Raw genomic sequence first — 19,529 nt, 5'->3', positions numbered from 1 at the left:
AACAGATGAGAAAAGAGGCTGAGTAGACACAGGCTCCCACCAAGTGAAGATCAAGTGGAGCAACAGCATGGTGTGCAAAAGGTTTCATGAGGATGTTAGTGGAGAAAAACACAGAGAACTAAGAGACTGTGAGAAATCACCACACTGTCCCCAGTACCACTCCTGTTTTCCCATACAGAATGCCATCTCAGCTTCAGAAAAATAGCATCATCTGTTGTTAGTTTGAATTGTACTAGTTTTATGAGATGCCTACCATGTTGCAAACACTTTGCTAAACTCTGGGAATCTAAAGACAGATAGGTTTCAGTGCAGGTCCTCCTCTAAATTCAACTATAAAAGACAGTAACTAAAGTCCACAGTGTCATGGGGAGACACTAAAGGCTTTCCATAAAAATCAGTTCTACTTGCCCAGCTATTTAAAAAGGCACAAAATGTCAACTTCAACATTTCATGCTGACATTGGCTTTTACGGTTTGGCTTTTACAGAATCTCATGCTGACCTTGAATTTCACACAGGGAGTAAAGGCCACTTACTATATGCACATCCATACACTTCGATCCGCATCCCAATCCTGCCCCTGGGGTTCCAGGCTAAAGGGAGAAAGCGCAGGAACCTGGCTTCAAAGGGAGGCTGGAGTCTGTAGTGCACCACACTGTCTGCATTTGTGTTTCCTGGAAAACCCTAGGAGAAAACAGAGAAAGAGACCAATGTATCTGCAGAACGTACCATCTTCATGTCACCACCTCTCATGCCGATGAGCAATGTATGTTCGCTCTGCTAATATGCAAAAGCTGCTGTTTTAAGGGAAACACTGCTGATGTTTAACAAGGATGTGACAGTCTCTCCAACCCCTGGCTTAGTCAACACTGTCTACATTTTCTGTATTTACAAGGTAGTTTAAATTTCATCCACACCATTAAAATGACTCTAAACATGGGAATCTCCATGAAGTTCACTTTTCTAAATTGCTATCCCACAAATCCCTCCCTAATCAAATGGTAAAGATGCTCACAAGAAGCCACATCATACGGCAGGGTAATCAAGCACCATGGGAACATGCAAAGCACCTGCAGTGAGAATCCTGGAATCTGCAATTAGAGAGTTGGAAAGGGCCTAGACATGATTCCAGCCTCACACCCTTAATTTATACATGAGAAACTACAGTCCAGGAAGAAGAAAGGACTCTGGAGGTAGGACAACTATCATAGGGTGTGGGCAGGATTACATCTGGGTCTTATTTCAATGGCAGCATTCATTCCATGTTATCAGGCTGAATCCACTTCACGGCCAACACAGCTCCATGCACCTGTGGCCTGCCTCTGGGAGTGCCAAGAGGAGCACACCACCACTATCTGCTCCAGGGCAAAGGGGCGTGCCGTCACTCTTGACTCCATCCTGCTATCTGAACACTGGGAAGGATCAGAGTGCAAGCAAACAAAGTTGTTTTAGATAACTTTTTATTGTTTTCAGATTTTTAAGAAAATGGCATGTGTGAGAACAAGGAAAGGGTTAATGCTTTTTTGCACTAGAAATGCTATCACCTAACATGACTGGGGCACAGAGTTAATATCTACGTATGGCACGGGCCAACAGTTAGTTCAACCAAGAATCAACAATGGTTCCTGCCTAATTATTTTGCTTTACTAAAGAATGTACCAGGCTTAACAACAAAACAAAGAGAATAAAGATCAGCCCGCCTCGTATCAGACCACCAATGGGTCTCCCTGGATATAAATAAATGGAAATAAAAATATAAGAAATGGCTTAGCGAATGTGGTCAATTTTAAATGCTAGTTTCAATGTCAGACTGTAATAGTTCATCTACTAATAATTCATGCCAATTCCGAGATGATCATTTCTTCCAGGCTGGAGTGCAGTGACCTCAGCTCACTGCAACCTCTGCCTCCTAGATTCAGGCAATCCTCATGCCTCAGCCTCCCCAGTAGCTGGCATTATAGGCATACACCACCACATCTGGCTAATTTTTTTTTTTTTTTTGAGACCGAGTCTTGCCCTGTTGCCAGGCTGGAGTGCAGTGACGCAATCTCAGCTCACTGCAACCTTCGCCTCCCAGGTTCAAGCGATTCTCCTGCCTCGGCCTCCCGAGTAGCTGAGACTGACTACAGGTGTGTGCCACCACACCCAGCTAATTTTTGTATTTTTAGTAGAGACAGGTTTCACCATGTTGGCCAGGATGGTCTCGATCCCTTGACCTTGTGATCTGCCTGCCTCAGCCTCCCAAAGTGTTGGTGTGAGCCACCATGCCTGGCCTAATTTTGTATTTTTAGTAGAGCCAGGGTTTTGCCATGTTGGCCAGGCTGGTTTCAAACTCCCAGCCTCAAGTGATCTGCCTGCTGGGCCTCCCAAAATTCTGGGATTATAGACGTTCAGCCGCCACACCCAGACAGAGATAATCATTTCACTCTTGTTCCAACTAAAGGGTCACATACATCGACATCATTTTTTGAGTCAACAATTGCTACACAAACTTCAGATAAAATATTTGCATACCCTCTGTACTCACAACCTTCTGTCTGGACACCCCAGGGCGACCTATATAAAATAAGCCACATCCCATTTCCACCACTTCAAAGCCTGTTACTCTCTGCTGCAAGCTGCAGTTTCTTCATCTGTAAAACTGATCTGGAAGGGTTGGAGTACTAATTGAGATAACTAATTGGGAAATCAATCAGCCCACCACCTTCGTAGAGGTGTCTGCTGTGATTGTGACCCAGGTTGGTCACTGTTGGCATGGTTGGCAGAGATGGTTGATCCATCAGACTCTGAATCCTTTTATTTTGGTTCTGACTTGGGTTTAATATCTAAGACATACGGCCAGCTGATACAGGAACATCAGATCCTATGAGCATTTTGACTACAATGTTAAAATTCAGTTGAATAATTAAAATCAATTTTTTCTGTAGCTAACTAAACTTTTTGAAGCACAGTAAAAACAATACAATAAAAGTCTTTCGAAGGAACCCAACCGAAATAGATTTTTTTTAATAGATTTTTTTTTTCACCTTTAAATGTCAAATGTTATTTCTTTCTCAATTTGTTTCAAAGTATAAACTCTGGAAAATATACTTGTGAGTGATGTGATAATAGCATCATGTAGCGAAAAATTTTTAAATGTCAACTTTTGCTTAATTGAAATAGATTAACATTTAAGATACTTTAAACATTAATAGTTTGTAAATAAGGCAGATAAGAAACATACTCTTTGCAACTTCAGAGATATGAATAAAAAATCAAACATGTATTACATATGACTAAAATATATTTGTTTAAAAGTTAATTCATTTGAAATTTGAGAAATCACATTATTAATGTCTTATGTAGAATTATAACCAGTTTCATGGGATACCAACTAAATGAACCATTGTTCTTTAAATATATAGAAATGAAAGAGAATATATTTGGGGCAGGAAATATTTATACTAGCATTTCACTGTCATAACATTCATGGCTTATTATTGAAATAACCTTATCTATAACAGTAAAATAATGTGTGTCTTAAAAATATGCAGTACAGTCTCTTATTCATTATATTCAAAGTTTGCTTTGAGAGTTTTCAGAGCAGACATGAATTCATAGGTGAGCACATGACCACTATGGATAAAAAGGATGGCGAACACAAAGACCTATTCCTGCTTTGTTTTATTAAGGTGGAAAAACGAAGCTTCCAGAAGGATAAGCCAGCTTTTATAGAAATACACAGCCTTCAACAATTCTGCAGAGGCTTACGTCTTCATTTTAGACATAAATAGTAAAATTTACAGCTCTGTGAAGAATGAGGGTGTAGAGAATGGCTTTTGGAAGCCACTGTCCTTCAAATTCTTTTCTGTCTTATCAGTCACGTGACCTTGGGAGAGATCATCATCGTTCTTTGTCAAGTAGAAAAATTATATCTATCTGGCAATCCTGGTAAGAATTAAACTAGTTAATGTAGATAATGTATTTGTAAGATTATAATCATTTATTTTTTACAGCATTCATCAGCAATTTGTGTGTGTGTGTGTTGTGTTCGTGTATAAAAGCTCCCTCTTATTGAAAGACAGTCACTTAAATTTGATGTGGATTCTCTGTCTTTGAGGGCATTCTAGCTAAGTATTATATTAATTAATCAAAAATGAATATTTTCAGATAAAATGATCAGTTTCCATAATATGTTCCTTAGGTATACATGAAAGTGAGTGAAATCTGTGGCTTGGAGTCCACTTACATGCTGGAAATATGTTTCACAAATAATTTAGGAATCAATGACATGAATGAAAAATTTCCAACACTCTACTTTGATTTTTGGAGGTCACATTAGTGAAATCTAACTGTCACAGTTGGTGATGGTGCTCATGTGATATCCTGGTTTGCAAAATGTTAACCTCATGGATGCTTACAGTTGAGTACCCAAAGTGACAGCCATAGCAGAAAAAAATCTGTCAATGTAAGACTCATCAACAATTATTTTTAAGAAGACTGTTAGAAATTTGTTATTTTTCCAAATTTGTCATTTTGTCATTTGTTTTAGTGTATTTTTATCATCAAATCTTCATTTTAAATTGTGAGATACTGAAATGAGTCTCTGAATTTTAAAATAAGCAGTAAGTCTCTACTGTGCATAGGGCCACCACTGTCCTATGCAATTTCACGCATCAATTCAGTTAGTGCTCACAAAGATGTGAGAAAAGCTTGTCTAAAAGAAATAGGTTTTTCGGCAGCTTCAGTTTATTATTAGTTTCCCAAACATTCAAATGTACTACAAGAGATTCTTATTTTAATGTCCTGTTATTATTTTAAGCTGTCTGTGGGTGGGGTAAGAAAGTGTCTGTGAGTCCTTGAGCTCTAATTCAGTTTCCTTAATTGCTAGACTATGCTGATATTGGGCACAAGTTTTAGTCTCTGTAATCTCAGCTTCTTTATGACTAATATGGAAATAATAATAACTGCTTTGCCCAATTATAGCTTGTTGGAAGATGTTTCTGTAAGTGACTTGGAAATTCTAAGGAATTATACAAATGAAAGATATTGTTAAGCTGCTTTCCATAATGCCTGTTAACAAGATTGTTGTTTATAAGTGTTATTTGAAGAAACTGTATTTCTAAGAATAGAGTTTTAATAATATAATTACCATGGCATATGCCCTGATGATATTTTATGAAGCAATTAAAATGTTTCCATAGATTATTAAAAATTAGCATATCATCTTTGTCACTTTAGTATGACTAGTACAATTATATTTATGCAAAAAGTTAATCAGTAAAAAGCAAAATGAAAAATATAAAACAATATTATACGTAAGTGTAAATATGTGTGAACAAAATAATTATAATTTTTCAAAGATATGTACAAATAAAATGTATTAGACTGGGGAAATACGAATCATGTATAAAAAATGATTAATTAATGAATGAACACCAAGGCAAGAGCAGGGCCTTATGCAGACCAGACCGATCATTCCTTAATGATTCCTTGTTGAGGAAGGTGACTAACGGAAACCTTGGCATTTGACGTCTAAAAAACAAAAAAAGTGCCTCCAGCATGTGGACCCAGGTGCCTGCTGAAGAGCTGTTAACCCTTCACTGCTGCCCCCTGGACCCCCTCTGTTCTCAGGATGCTCTTGGATGAAGAAGAGACTGCTGCAGAGTGGGGCCTGGGTCTGCCACAGAGCCCTCCCATGGACACAGACAGGACTCCAGCAGAATTCTGGCTCCTGCGACTGTCAAAGACTTCTGCTCAGTTCTGGAGTTTCCTGTAAGTGGTACATCATATGATGAACACAGTCTGCAAAGCTGCAGAGACCTGGGCCTGAGACCAAGTCCCAACCTATACTGATTCTGTGACTGCAGGCAAGATACTCAACCATGCAGAGACTTCTCTGAACACTGGGGAGAGTGATGACCAGGACTCACAAGACTCTCACGTATCTCTAAAGCTCTTAGCATAGTACTAGCATATGGTAAATAATCAATTAGTAGGAACCGCTGCTTATTATTACGTATTAATATTAAGTGACATTTCCTCTTACTCATTCTCACAACACCACTCTTTGAAAGGAAGGATGAATCTACGGACCTTCTCCTTTGATTCTCAGCCTGACTCAACTTAATCTCTTAGTTCTGTATCCCCTCACAAGCAGCTGACCTTAGTTAGGCAAGCATGATACTGCTTTTGTCTCTTCTATTTTCAGAAGATTATAGATAATGGTGTAGCATGTAAAGCTACTTCTTATTTAAATTAGTATCTATAATTGCGTATGTGAACAGTAGTACTTAATTAAAGTGCTCTTGAATTCATTATTTTTATTAATATTTTACTAACCATTAAAATACACTGTTTATTAATACAAAGAAAACGAGAAAAGTGTGACTTTGCCTTATGCTAGCATTATTAAATGAATTGAAGTAGGAATTATGAAATGTGGGTGATGACTCCAGCTTTTTCATTAATTAGCTGTGAGAGCCAGGGTAAGTCACCTGCGGCTTCAGTTTATCTGAAAGCACGCTACAAAGTACGATGGGGCTGGGCGCAGTGGCTCATGCCTGTAATCCCAGCACTTTGGGAAAATGAGGTAGGTGGATCACCTGAGGTCAGGAGTTTGAGACCAGCCTGACCAGTATAGTGAAACCCCATCTCTACTAAAACAAAACAAAACAAAACAGAACAGTAGCCAGGTGTAGTGGTGTGCCCCCATAGTCCCAGCTACTAACGAGGCTGAGGCAGGAGAATCACTTGCACCTGGGAGGTGGAGGTTGCAGTAAGTGGAGAGCCTGGGCAACAGAGCAAGACTCCATCTCAAAAAAAAAAAAAAATTGTACTCTAGCACTGAAAAAGCATGGCCTGAAATAGTGAGTTTATATTCGAGTCAAGACATAAATAATTGTTACAAAAGAAATGAATAAACAATGATAGCAAGAGTATATATACATAAGTATATATTTAATTAATTAATTTACCCTGTTTGAATTGTAAGTCAAAAAGAGAAAAACAAAGTGTAGTGCATGTTAGAAAAAGACAAATAAATGTTTCCTTGTGTTTGCTTACTAGTGGTAACTTTGAGAAAATAATGATTCAGGAACATAAAGCAATCCAAAATATGAATCAAGATTAACTTAAATGTAATTTTTAAAATAATTCAGATAATGAGGAGAGCAGAACTATCCACTTAGCTCTCTGTATATAGCGCATATGACTAAATATATCACACAGCTTAACAGGAGCTCTTACTGAGATATTACTGTTGATTTTAAATGATCACATTATTCAAATGTTAAAATACCTTCTTTGGAAGCAGGTAATTCGTCTGACTTGTCATTTGACTTGCATCTGGGACAAATTTACTGTGTGAGATTGATCAACAAGTCTTCTTGCTCTCAGATTTGCTTATTATAATTACAAACCTTTATGCTTTATAAAAGTTCAGGGTTTTATGCTGGTGCCATCTTTGGTTTCTCAGAGACTTTCAACAACCAGCCTAGTTCTGGGACATGGTAGGCATTGTTGCAAAATCAGGAATTCTTCAAGGAGAATAAACATCTGCTGTGTTGAATTTTATGCCAGAATTCCCAAGATTTGCACCCTTTTCGTAGCCCTCCCAGTATTCACCAGTGTTTAATACATATTTGGTCCCAGGCAAACACTGGAGCATTGACTTGATAGTTAGGTTTAGTCTTCCTAATGCTATAGTCTATCCAATCTCTCTAAACCCAGGCTCCTTGTTCTGCTGTGAGAACCCCTTTGCCTGGATGACTCAGAGATGCCCACCCATCTTCATCTCTGGACTTACCACAAGTAATTACTCAGTACCTTCCCACCAACTGCAGAGCAATTTACTTAATTGGAATGTTTTCACACTTTTTCATCCCTGATAATCAACCTGCACAGCTAAAAAATTAGCTAGGGAATCACTATTATTAAATCAATGATCTAAGTGATTTTGTTATTCTAACTGAAAGTAGTAATCATTTGTTTGTTTGACATATATACTATCTGACCATCAGATAGATTTCACTTATTTTGTCCATTTTAACTATGACCAAATATGTATTTTTTTTCACAGAATCTGTGAGCATGAAACTGGATGATCCATGTGACCTTCTCCCTGAATATTAGATATTGGATATGCACATAAAAGTAATTATGATTAGTGTGCTATTATGGAAAATAGTTCATAGTCTTGATAGTCTGAGAATCGCTATGATAATGGTTTCAAAAACATTTAGGATATTTATTTACTATTTTTAATTTTAGTTTTCAGCAACAAAGATCATTTGAAAAGTAAACAAAATTATTTCACCATATTTTTACATTTGTAGTAATTTATAATATAGTCTGAGAAAAAGCCATCTCTACCTATAAAATATCTACTGTGTAAGATGCAATTTTATATGCCTGTGTGTGTCTCACACAAGATCCATCAATGAATAATATTGCCAGCACTGGGAATAAGAATACTGAATGAATCAGGCTTAGAGCCGCTAGACTCAAAAGGTGCCACCTGCCTAGAATAACATTAGTATTAGATAATAAGACTTGCTCGTAGCTTATCTGGCAGTGCACTAGAAATTTTGTCTATGAATTTGTAAAACAGCAGCAACGACATTAGGTACATGGAAGTTCGATGTTCTAGGGTCAAAACTGAGCTTTGAAACTGCCTTTGCGCAAATTCTAACTGTGAAAAAATTATGGCAGTGGAGAGAACTGATCTAGTCAACCCCCCTATTGCCCTTGACCTTCAAGCTACCTTTAATCATTCCTGGGTTTAGGCAAGCCAGCTGTGGGAGACATTTAGTTTATAGTTTAAACGATAATAGCTCTTCCTCAAAACTAAAGCTAATGAGAGACCACCAGGCTAGGAGAACAGAGGAGCCTAAATTCTGCTAAAATGTAGATATAAATGATTGTTAGCCATTTGTCCAGAGGTCACAAGATAGGCAACTTCCTCATTAATTCCAGCAGATAACATCACTATTGCAGAATCTAAGATTAGCCTTTTGAGATATCTTTTCAGGCTTTTTGCATGTCTGACTACCTATGGCTCCACTTGGACCCGCCACCCACTCCTGCGGCCCCACCTAGAAGTAACTCAGCATGCGGGAGAATCATTTCCCACCCCCGACCAATCAGCAGCAAGTACGCATGGCCTAGGCACCCCGAGCCCTTCCCACAAACGACTTTTGACAAACCCCTAACCTAGGAGCCTCCAATGAGACTGATATGAATAGCAGCTTCATCTCTACTGTGGTGTAGCCAACCTTGAGTCAATTAAAACTCTTTCTTTACTGCAGTGAGCAGGAAGAACCCATTGGGCAGTTACACAATCAGAAGAGCTACTGTGCCTTGTAGAAAGCTTGGCATCCCCAGAACAACAGAATCCAACAACACAGGAAAGAAACCAATAGATCTACAATCAGGGCCTAGGTTCTGAGGAAGCACACCCCTAGCAACTTCTTTATTCTCCAGGAGAAAGAAGAATAGTTTACCAGAGTTAGGAATTCCTAATGCACATGGGGAGACAATAGGTCCTTAAAAGGTTTGAAAGGCTTTTCAGCTTCTTCTGACTGTTACAGTATTTAGTCAGACATGAGCAGAGCAAGACAGGACCCCCCCACTCCCGCCACCCCAAACAACCCCAGGAATGTCCGGCAACCAGCAGGTGAAGGTCAGGCAGTTGCTACACTCTCTAAAGTCATAATTGGTTGTAGCCAGTGTCAGGGAAAGGCAGTCTCCCAGCAGATAGAAACACCTCAAACTGGTGATCAGAAACTTCCCGATATGATCTCAGGAGCTGGGTGAGTGGCCTCAAGCCTGCGCACTGAGAGGCAAAATGGCGGAGTTTAACTGGTACATGACCTTCTTCTAGGAACACACACACAATTCCAATGAACACACTATGCATATGGCCCCTCTCCAGTGCTGACAGGCCACTGTGCACGTGGAATGCCAATGTATAAAACCCCAAGTCAAAGGTCAAACCATGCACTTGAATCTCTCAGGCCGCTGACTTGACCCTCTCCCAAGTGTACTTTAAAACTTTTTAATAAACATTCACTCCTGCTCTAAAACTTGACTCAGTCTCTCCCTCTGCCTTAAGCTCCTTGGTTGAATTCCTTCTTCTGAGGTAGCAAGAACTGAGGGTGCTGCAGACCTGTACAGATTTGTCACTGCTAACATGACCACAGTAAAGGTCCTGCTGAGGTTGCATTTAACATCTCAGTGAGAGGCGTCACCTTTTCAGAACAGGCAGGGATCCCCTGACTGCAATTCCCAACCAATCCCCATAACCGGCAAACTTGTTTTTTAATGATGGGTGGCTTAATTTGTAAAATAGGCTAACTCTAGGATGAGACTATTTTTTATTGGCTAGTCACAAATGCCCCAAATACTTGAGTTCAGTTTGGCAATATTCCTATTTATCTAGGGATGCTTTATGTGCTTAAGAAGCTAAAAATTTGTAGCAGAGTTACATTTTCTTCTTAATACATGTCAGGTGTCAGAGGCTATCAATAATTCAACCACATATTGAATCAGCATGAAACCCTAAGGTGAGGAAAATTACTTTAAGTTCTCTTGAACAGCAAATGTCTAGAGAATATAGTAGGTGAATCTCTAAATCCTGAGAAATGCATTGCCACAAATATTGAAAGGTGCCATAGATAAATGTAAAGGGGAACCTGGACAAAAGTCTAATGCAGAAAAATATTCAGTTGACATAGGTATTGTAATTAGTAGCAAGGTCAGGTAGCACAAGCACAGGTGCCAGAAGAATCCCAAACGTATTTATTTCTATAAGATCTTGTACAAATATATAAACAAGTCTACCTTCCCTGTCAAATTTTCCTTCCTTTTTCACAGGTAGTATAGAAGTATTACAAAGTGAATGCCCTTCATTACTGCTCATTTTCCTAACTAAAGCATGTATAGATTCTATTTCTTATAATTGAGCTATTTATTCCATGTTGTAAACTATCATTATAGGATTAATACATTTTACTACAATATTTGTTCCTGGGATTCAGAAAGACAGATATACTTCTTGTGAACTTCTTGATCTCTTCCAGTGCAAGGTGAGATTGCCGCACCCCCAGTCCCCATTGGTTTCAGAAGGCACATCTTTACCACATCAGGTGTCTTGCCTGCCAAGGCTCCAAAATCATTTCACCCAGAATACAGAATGGGGTGGGGGTGGGGTGGGGAATTCGTTTACACAGTGAGTCTCTTTCCAACAAATAGTCAGGTGCATCAGCAGACTAGATAAAAGCACGTTTCTTTAACAAAGGATCTATTTGCAGAATAATTTTAGAGCAGTAAGAACAGACAGAAGGTTGACCAGAGATACCAAAACATTAAAACAAACAAACAAAAAAGGTCAGAAGAAAGTACAGAATACATGGCTCCAGAGTTCAAAAAAAAAAAAAAAAAAGATGGGGAGAAGAGACACATAAAGCTCTATGCTTCCCAACTCAAAGGTTTCCTCATTACATCAATTTTGCACACTAGTTTGCACCATTTGTCAATTATTTCTCATCTGATTTCTCAGGAGAAGAGTCTCCTAGAGGAGATACTAAAGCTTCAGACTCAGGTTGAATCCTTTGCTTCGTCCTTAATCTCTTCGGCAGCCCCTTTCCAAATATGCCGGTTTCTTACTGTAGTGATATATCAACTTTCCATTAAAGCATTCCTTTATTTGTGGGTGGATCACAGTAAAGTCTGTCCCCTCTGTGAATAATTCCAACTGGGCAGCTAACACTGCAGTCTTAAGTTCTTCCCTACATTTTCCCAAGATGGACTGCTGGCACCAACTGTCCACCCTTACCATCCAACCATATTTTTTTCCTGAAAATTGCTGGCAGGGAAATTCCAGGCAAAGAAGACTGCTATAAAAGGTAGACGACCGGCCAGGCACAGTGGCTCACTTTGGGAGGCTCAGGCGGGCAGATCCCGAGGTCAGGAGATCAAGACCATCCTGGCTAACACAATGAAGCCTTGTCTCTACTAAAAATACAAAAAAATTAGCTGGGTGTGGTGGCACGCGCCTGTGGTCCCAGCTACTTGGGAGCCTAGGGCAAGAGAATCTCTTGAACCAGGGGGCGTAGGTTGCAGTGAGCTGAGATTGCACCACTGCGCTCCAGCCTGGGCAACAGAGTGAAGCTCCATCTCAAAAAAAAGAAGGTAGAAAGGTAGAAGACCAAGGATATATTCTGACCTTCTCTTTGATTGAGCCCCCAAAATTTAGAAACTGCTTCAGTGAACTGCTGATGAAAAGCAACAGGGGCACACCTGACTCTTGAGTGCTTTATTGTAGCATTGCTAGAGGTCACCATATGCAGACAGGCTCCAAAGACTGCCATCAGCGGTCTCTCACACTGAGTTATGGACAGAGGTGAACCGCCAGTTTCCTGAGGCCACAGCACTTCCTGATCAGGGGGTTATAATTTGGCCTCTATCACACCTGTTCTACTAGTTGAGCAAGTCAGCCAGAGGCGACACATCACACAGCAGCCAGTTTATATCCTCGTGTGTATAGCTACATGTTGAAAAAATGCTGCAGAACACTTCCACAAATTTGTGTGAATCTTCCAAGAGCAATAGAAAAAAACTCTTAAGAGAAGTGTATCAAGTTGGGGGAAGGCAATTGGGATTCCGGCATTTGCGTCACTGCAGCTGCAAAGGGATAGGGCCGATTTGGAGCATGAAATGAAAAATAAGTTGGTTTGTATGGCACTGTAGTTTCAGTCCCTGTTATGCCATAGTAGTCTGACTCCTTTTTAATTCCATTTCTTCTAAGTTGTGAAGGCAATCAACCATTCAGCAACCCAAAACTTTTATTCTAGGATACAATCTCTTATCCAAATTCTCACTGACTCTTTGATCTTTCTTCTGAATGATTTATAGATCCTTAGGTTCCTCATATTTAGTTTAGAAAGAATCACAGAGATGGAATCAGAACTAGGACATCCAATATCAGGATACTCTAATAAAGCTAACAATTTGCTCCTTCTAATGGGAATTCATCCCAGGTTTCCGGTTCATCCCAGGGACCATTACCTCCCTCCTCTGAGATCCCAGACTGAGCGAAGAATGGTGAAGAGAAGCAGAGGAAACAGAAGGAATGACAGCAGAGAAGGAATCAGAAGCTAGCGGGAAAAAAGAGCTTTCAGTTTCTTACTCTATTCTTTCAAATTCTTAATTCATTCTTTTTGGTTGTTCTTTTGTTTATTCCTGAATATTTCATCTCAGAAATATAGATAATCCATTGATTTGGGATTTTTCTTCCTTAAAATCTCCATGCATACACTAATTTGTCTACCTCAAAAGAGCCTTTCTCTGGCCATTGCAAAGCAGAATTTTCATAAGTTTATCCATTCTAAACATAAAATAGTGGAATAAGCCTTTTAAGAAAGCCACCTGCCAGCAACTTTCTTCCCATACTTTTCTGCCATTAAAACCTATGCTAAATGATATAGGACCTGCGAGCCTGTATTACACATTTTGCTCAATAATAACTCCAAATTTTAGTAAGGGTTTGAAATTTTCCCCAGGAACCCAATCCTGCTGAGCCAAAATAGATAATGGGAGACTTTTAAGCAAACAGTCGGGATCTCCTATCTAATCCAAGAGGCCATATTATATGTTAAGTGTGTTTTATCACAATAAAATAACTTTTTAAAAAGGTGGCCACAAATCTTCCCACAAATTGACCCAATAGAAACACTCACTCAAGAAGTCCCATCCTCATCATCAAATTGTTGGGGGAAAATCAATACCCAGAGAAACATGCCAATTCATAAATACAGAATTAGCTGATTTTATTATTGGGCAAGATGAATACACTGAATGTATACGAACAGGCAGCAAGTGGCTACAAAGCTGTAAAAAATATTCAGCTCCATTTATATGAATTAATGTTGCAGTTGCTACACATCATCCTACCTTTAAAGAGTCAGCAAATGTTCAGTTTGCTCTAGTAATTATAGTGAGCTTACTCTGATGTTCTGTTTTACACACTTCTGTAACAGGCTTGCTCTGGTGTTAAGTTCCTCAGAATTCTTTTTCGGGATCTATGGTTGTCCCAACAGAGGATTAGTACCTATGATTAGTCACACCTTTCAACATTCCTCAGCAAGGCTACATTGAACATAGGTTCGGTTTCCCCATAGCATGAATCCTCTGGGTTCAGCTGGGTGTGCTTTTCATGTGAGCAACCCACTTTCCCACGGCGATTATGCAAAAACCAAGCCTCTTAACATCATACCTCTGTAAGTGACGTGATTATTTAAAATGAAGTGACTGTTAATTAAAATCATATTCATACAGAGCTTCTATTTGCTGAAAATTTAAAGATTGGTGGGGGGGTTTATGACTTTAAATGTCTCTCATTTGTTCTGAATGTAATAATTTGCTTAATTTTATGTATTTCTTAGAATTTATTTAATCAATTAGTACTGCGTGTCTCAGTATGTAAAGAGTATTCTAATGACATTTTAGAGGAAATCAAATAGACCAGGAAATTAAAGGGATGCTTCAAGACTGTGAATATTGATGACAAAGAAGAAAGACAAGTAACAAGAAAAGAAAAAAAGAAGGAAAATGCATTGGACTGAAAAATAGAAGCACCAGAGGCAAATAAGCCTTATATTACTGGGCTAGGTAATATGTGGGTTCTACAGAACTTATTTTAAATACTGTTCTTATAGTCAGTCATTTCACCCAGCACAAATATGCGTTTTGTACTGAAGGAAGACTGTTTCCTGCACGTTTACACTTTTGAGTTATAATCAATGTGCCACCGTTTTTTCAATAAATACAGTTGGCCCTCTGTATCGGAAGTCTCTACAAGGAGGACTGTGGGACTTAGGTATGAACAGATTATGGTATCCAAGGGGGTCCTGGAATCAATCCCTTGCAAAGAGATGACTGTAAATGGTTTTGAGATTGAAAATATTGTGTTTGCAATATGTGCTTAGAGATGACTGTAAATGGTTTTGAGATTGAAAATATTAATTGTGTTTGCAATATGTGCTTAAACTATAAATAAGGAAATGTGTTAACATCTTCATTGACCATTAAATTTTGGTCGAATAGCATATGCTATTCATCTAAGTAATCTGAAATAAGTTCAGATCACAAGAAAAAAAAGGAAAATTGGTTAAAAGAACAAGACCTGTCTTGAACAAATTCTCCATTTCACCAGTAACAACTGCAGTTACAATCTACCACAAATGACTTTAAATTGGCCCAAATGCCAATTGCTGAAAATGTAATCATTTTCCAATCAGGAATGATGCATTTATCAACTAAATCTCAAATCAGTTATAATTCTCCTCAAATCTAGTTTTGAGAACTTCAGTTTGGTTTTTCCTAAGAGAATGACAGTCCATTTCAACGTTGAGAAACAGTCCAGAAAGAGTGAATACTAACTATCCCCATTCAAAATTTTCTTATCAAATTAGAATTTTTAAATATATTTTAGACTATGTTAATAAATGTTTATTCTCACAGAAGTTTTATTTTTTATACAAAATAATGCTTAGCATTTATAAGAAATATCAATGTTGCATCTAGAAAAAATATTAAACAAATCCAGCCCTAAATATCTGAATTTGTTGAAATCAAATGGTTAAACTGCACCAAATTGTGTTTTCCAGCTGTTTTGGAAGTTTTAGTAAAACAATTAAAATGTTTTCTTCACATTTAAGTGAGTTGGCAATATTGCTAAACCAAAATGACTATAGCTGTGTAGTTAACAATAAATTCAAGGGGAATGCTTACTATGCATGAAAAGTTAAATGTTGAGCTGGAGAGAAAAGAAAAATAAATGTATATCTGAAAAGCAAACTGAAGTAAGCATGAGGCATTCTGTCCTTGTATCTGCCCTGTCAGGCACAGAGCACATCCTCAGGAATCCAGAAAGCTGAGACACCGTGATGACTAACTATCCCCAGGAGGTCAATTCCCTGAAAGATGTTCAGATGACTCCCGAAGGAAAAGAAATAGAATGTACCCGACTAAGTAATTAAACAAATAAGTTTCCATTTTTAATATGTCAGTTTGTGTTTTATTATATGAAAATAAATGTGTTGCTTTTTCATTTCTTGCCATCAGTGCACGATTATAAGTCTATATTTTGAGGGCATTCTGTTTATTTCCTTTTATTGTTTGTTTTTAAATAGAGAATAACAAAGAAAAGCAAAATATGGTTTATATGCTTACTAGTCAGATAACCCTTGTTGACATACAAAATAAATGTATTAAGCAACCAACAAACGAAGTATAATCACACATACATTCTTGGTTAGAAAACTAAAATAAAGAAAAGTTAAGTTAAAAAAATGGTAGCCACTCTTTCACTGAGCCCCAAAAGAAACCACTCTTGAAGTTTAATTGTGATCATCTGTTCTTGGCCTATATTTTGTTTTAGAACAGCTTGCTCGTCTTTAGCCATGGTGTGTTGCTCTCCCACCATTTTCCCAAGGGTGTTGTGTGGCCACTGTCCCCCATGGCAATCAGGCACACCTAGGTGTGCTAGGACGGGGGCAGCAACGTCAAGGACGGGGGCAGCTTTGTACAGACCTTCCCCCTTGGCTCTGGGTCTACGTGTGCTCCTGGTCCTTCCTCCCTCCTGACCTGGGATCCTACTCTGGAATCTGAAGCTTGGGGACTGGTTCTCTCCAACTTAAGGGTGAGGGGCAGGGTTGTTTAATTAAATGCCTTGTGCCAGGTTCCTTCCACCCGGTCTGCCGGTGGAAGAAACCTGGCACAAGGCATTTAATTAAACAATTAACTTATCCCATCTTGTGTCGGTGCCCTCAGGCAGCAGAGATCCTCGCCAGCCTGGTGCGACCCCTGAGAAAGCTGGCCTGGGCCCCTCACTGTACGCCACCCTTCCCTCACCTGCACTTTTTCTCTTGCCCAGGGAAGGGAGTGGGAGAGAGAGGCAGAGATAGAGACAGAAAGAGACACTGAAGAGGCAGACAGAGAGAGATAAAGAGAGAGAGACTCTCTCCAGGCTTGAGTCTCTTTATCTCTAGGTTTGAATCTTCTGACTGATTTTTCTCTCATCTTCCCTCCTTTCAGTACAGAATCACCAAAATATCCTTTCATGATTTTTTTTTAAAACCAACTTTTCCTGATTGGTTCAGGATGTGCTTCTACTCTATGAAAACTTTCGAATCGCCTCTATAAACTGCCTCCACCTTCTTTCCTTAACCCTGCCTACACTGGGAGATTTTCTTTAATATCATGTCCTGCACCCCATACTTTGCATTCTTTTCTCCACAAGAGTGTCTGTGGACACTGGATTAGCAGCAGTTCTAAATTGAAGCCATTGTGTCTCGACTCAGCTTCAAGCCACATGAATTCTGGATCTCCCACTGACGGTGATAATTGCTGTATAACTGCACTTTTCATTCACAGATGCCAGAAGAAGATTTGGCCAGGAAATGTGTCCAAATTTACTGTTCTAAATTTGAGATAGAGGGTTTGATAAGATGAAAATATGGAAGAAGACAGTGCTGAATTTTTTAAATTGTGATTTCCACAGAGTCCAAAATGTGTGGCTGCTCTATGTTTGGGAAGAAATACCTAATTAACTTATACAGAAATAACTCAGAGGCATTAATTCTATCTTAATTTAGCATGTCAGTATGAATAAACAAATAGCGACGTTTATGCACCTTGCCTGCTACGCCTTCATCTTCCCACATCTTCATGAAAATTAAATGCAATAAATGAGAAACATTTCAGACAGTGCTTCACACGTAAGCATTTACTCAATGTATTTCCTCTCCTTTTTCTCCTTTTCTGTGTGAATTCTCTTTCCATTCCAAGTCTGGCTTGCTGAAGATTATTTTCAGAAAATAGGACTTGGAGCTATATAATGTCACCGAACTCGAATACCATTTGAAGAAAAATTTTCCTTTGCTATTTTAGGTAAAGCAATAGAATGATGTCTTGAAGCTGCAGGTGGATCGGAAGCTTGTCTGACAGGAGGCAGGGGCAGCCGTGTCAGATGGATGGTCAGTTTGGGTGAATGGGGCCTGCCCAAACGCTCTGCCATTACTAGTATCTCCCAGGGGCCCCGCCTGCATGATTCCTTTTTTTCTGAATACAAATCTCTTAGTAGACTTATTCTCCCTTACACATCTTTCCAAAGGGATTGTATGGCATTTCAGTTACCTTTCTGCCATTTAACACTATAGCTTTAAAATAATTATTTGTATTGCTTATCCAAAAATATATGTTGTTATTTCAATATCTTAAGCTTTGAACTCACAGGTCAAAGACTGAAAGCCACAGCTTACACTGGCTCCTTCTAAAAGTGAATGATTGCATTCTGTTCCATCTTCACTTAAAATTCACAGAGAGCATTTAGGCCCCATGATAATAGTTGAGGTACATGAAATATTACTGCTTCGAAATAAAAGGCCTCATATGGAGGGATAATGGTGGACAATGAGAAGTATTTGGGTGAATGCTTTATATAGTAAAATAGCAAATTTTGTTCAGAGAATAATTTACTGGTATATATGGTGAGTTAATTTGAAAAGGAATCTATTTTCTGCAAATATTTATTTTGAAGTTATGTGTTGAGGTTTATTAATCATTAACATGACACAAAAGAATGCTGAAAAAAGCAGGCACATCTGGGTAGGTGTCAGGCACTCTGCCTTAGTCTGCTGAGGCTGCCATAACAAAGTACTGCAGATGGGAGGCTTACATGATACACACTTATTCTCCCACAGCTCTGGAGGCTGGGAAGGCCAAGACCAGGGTGCCAGATGTGGGCTTTCTTCCTGTCTTGCGGACGATCGCCTTCCCATTGTGTCCTCACACTGCAGTGATTGATCTCTCTCTCTCTCCGTCTTTCCCTCTCCCTCTTCCTCTTTCTTTAAGACCACTGTCCTATAGGATTAGGGTTCCACGCATATGACTTTATTTAACCTTAATTACTTCCTGAAAGGCCCTGTCTTCAGATACAGCCACATTCAGGGTTAAGGCTTCAACATATAAATTCCAGGGGAACATAATTCTGTCCATACAGCACTCCATTTCAATGATTTTTCTGAGAAACATAGCTAAAAATACAAAAACTAAATACTGTGGCTATAAAAACAAAAATCAAAATCTGTTTCTCAGTGCAAACTTTCTAAAGTTAGGCTTAGGAAAGAATCACTTTTCCCATTAGTAATGGTCATTAATATTGGTTAATACTCTTGAAAACTAATCTTATCCCATTTGATTTCCTAAGGCAATTTTAAGATAAAGTCTCATCCATTTTTAAACAATAAACTAGAAGCAAATAAATATAAGTCAAAAGCTAATTTAGCTTATATAAATTGAAAGGTAATATAAAATGTCTCTTGCTGATCAAAGTGGTATGTCTGTATTTTACTGATAAGTATGTGCCAGAAAAATACATATATGTATTACATGTCTATCATGACTCTATGTTTTCACTCTAAGCATGACTTTCGCAGAGGCTAACTGCACTTTATATTTTTATACACTGTGATGTAACTATCATCAAAAT

The 19,529-nt window shown here is 38.7% G+C and overlaps 1 protein-coding gene across 2 annotated transcripts in view; it reads right to left on the bottom strand.

Moving 5' to 3' along the window:
- Positions 1–484: 484 nt before the first annotated feature.
- LOC116541842 (contactin-associated protein-like 3) overlaps positions 485–19,529 on the bottom strand; it is a 105,957-nt gene continuing 86,912 nt past the window's right edge. For both annotated transcript variants that reach the window (XM_032266344.1, XM_032266343.1), the window contains exon 4: positions 485–682. In XM_032266344.1, coding sequence (XP_032122235.1) covers positions 509–682 — 174 coding nt within the window. In that variant the 3' untranslated portion in view covers positions 485–508. The remainder of the gene's footprint in view (positions 683–19,529) is intronic.

Source organism: Sapajus apella, unplaced genomic scaffold (genome assembly GCF_009761245.1).
Source record: "Sapajus apella isolate SASKATOON/1434 unplaced genomic scaffold, GSC_monkey_1.0 scaffold157, whole genome shotgun sequence".
In the NCBI taxonomy this organism is placed as follows: domain Eukaryota; kingdom Metazoa; phylum Chordata; class Mammalia; order Primates; family Cebidae; genus Sapajus; species Sapajus apella.
The sequence above is the reverse complement of the archived record's forward strand: the minus strand, read 5'-3'. Positions and strand labels throughout refer to the sequence as shown.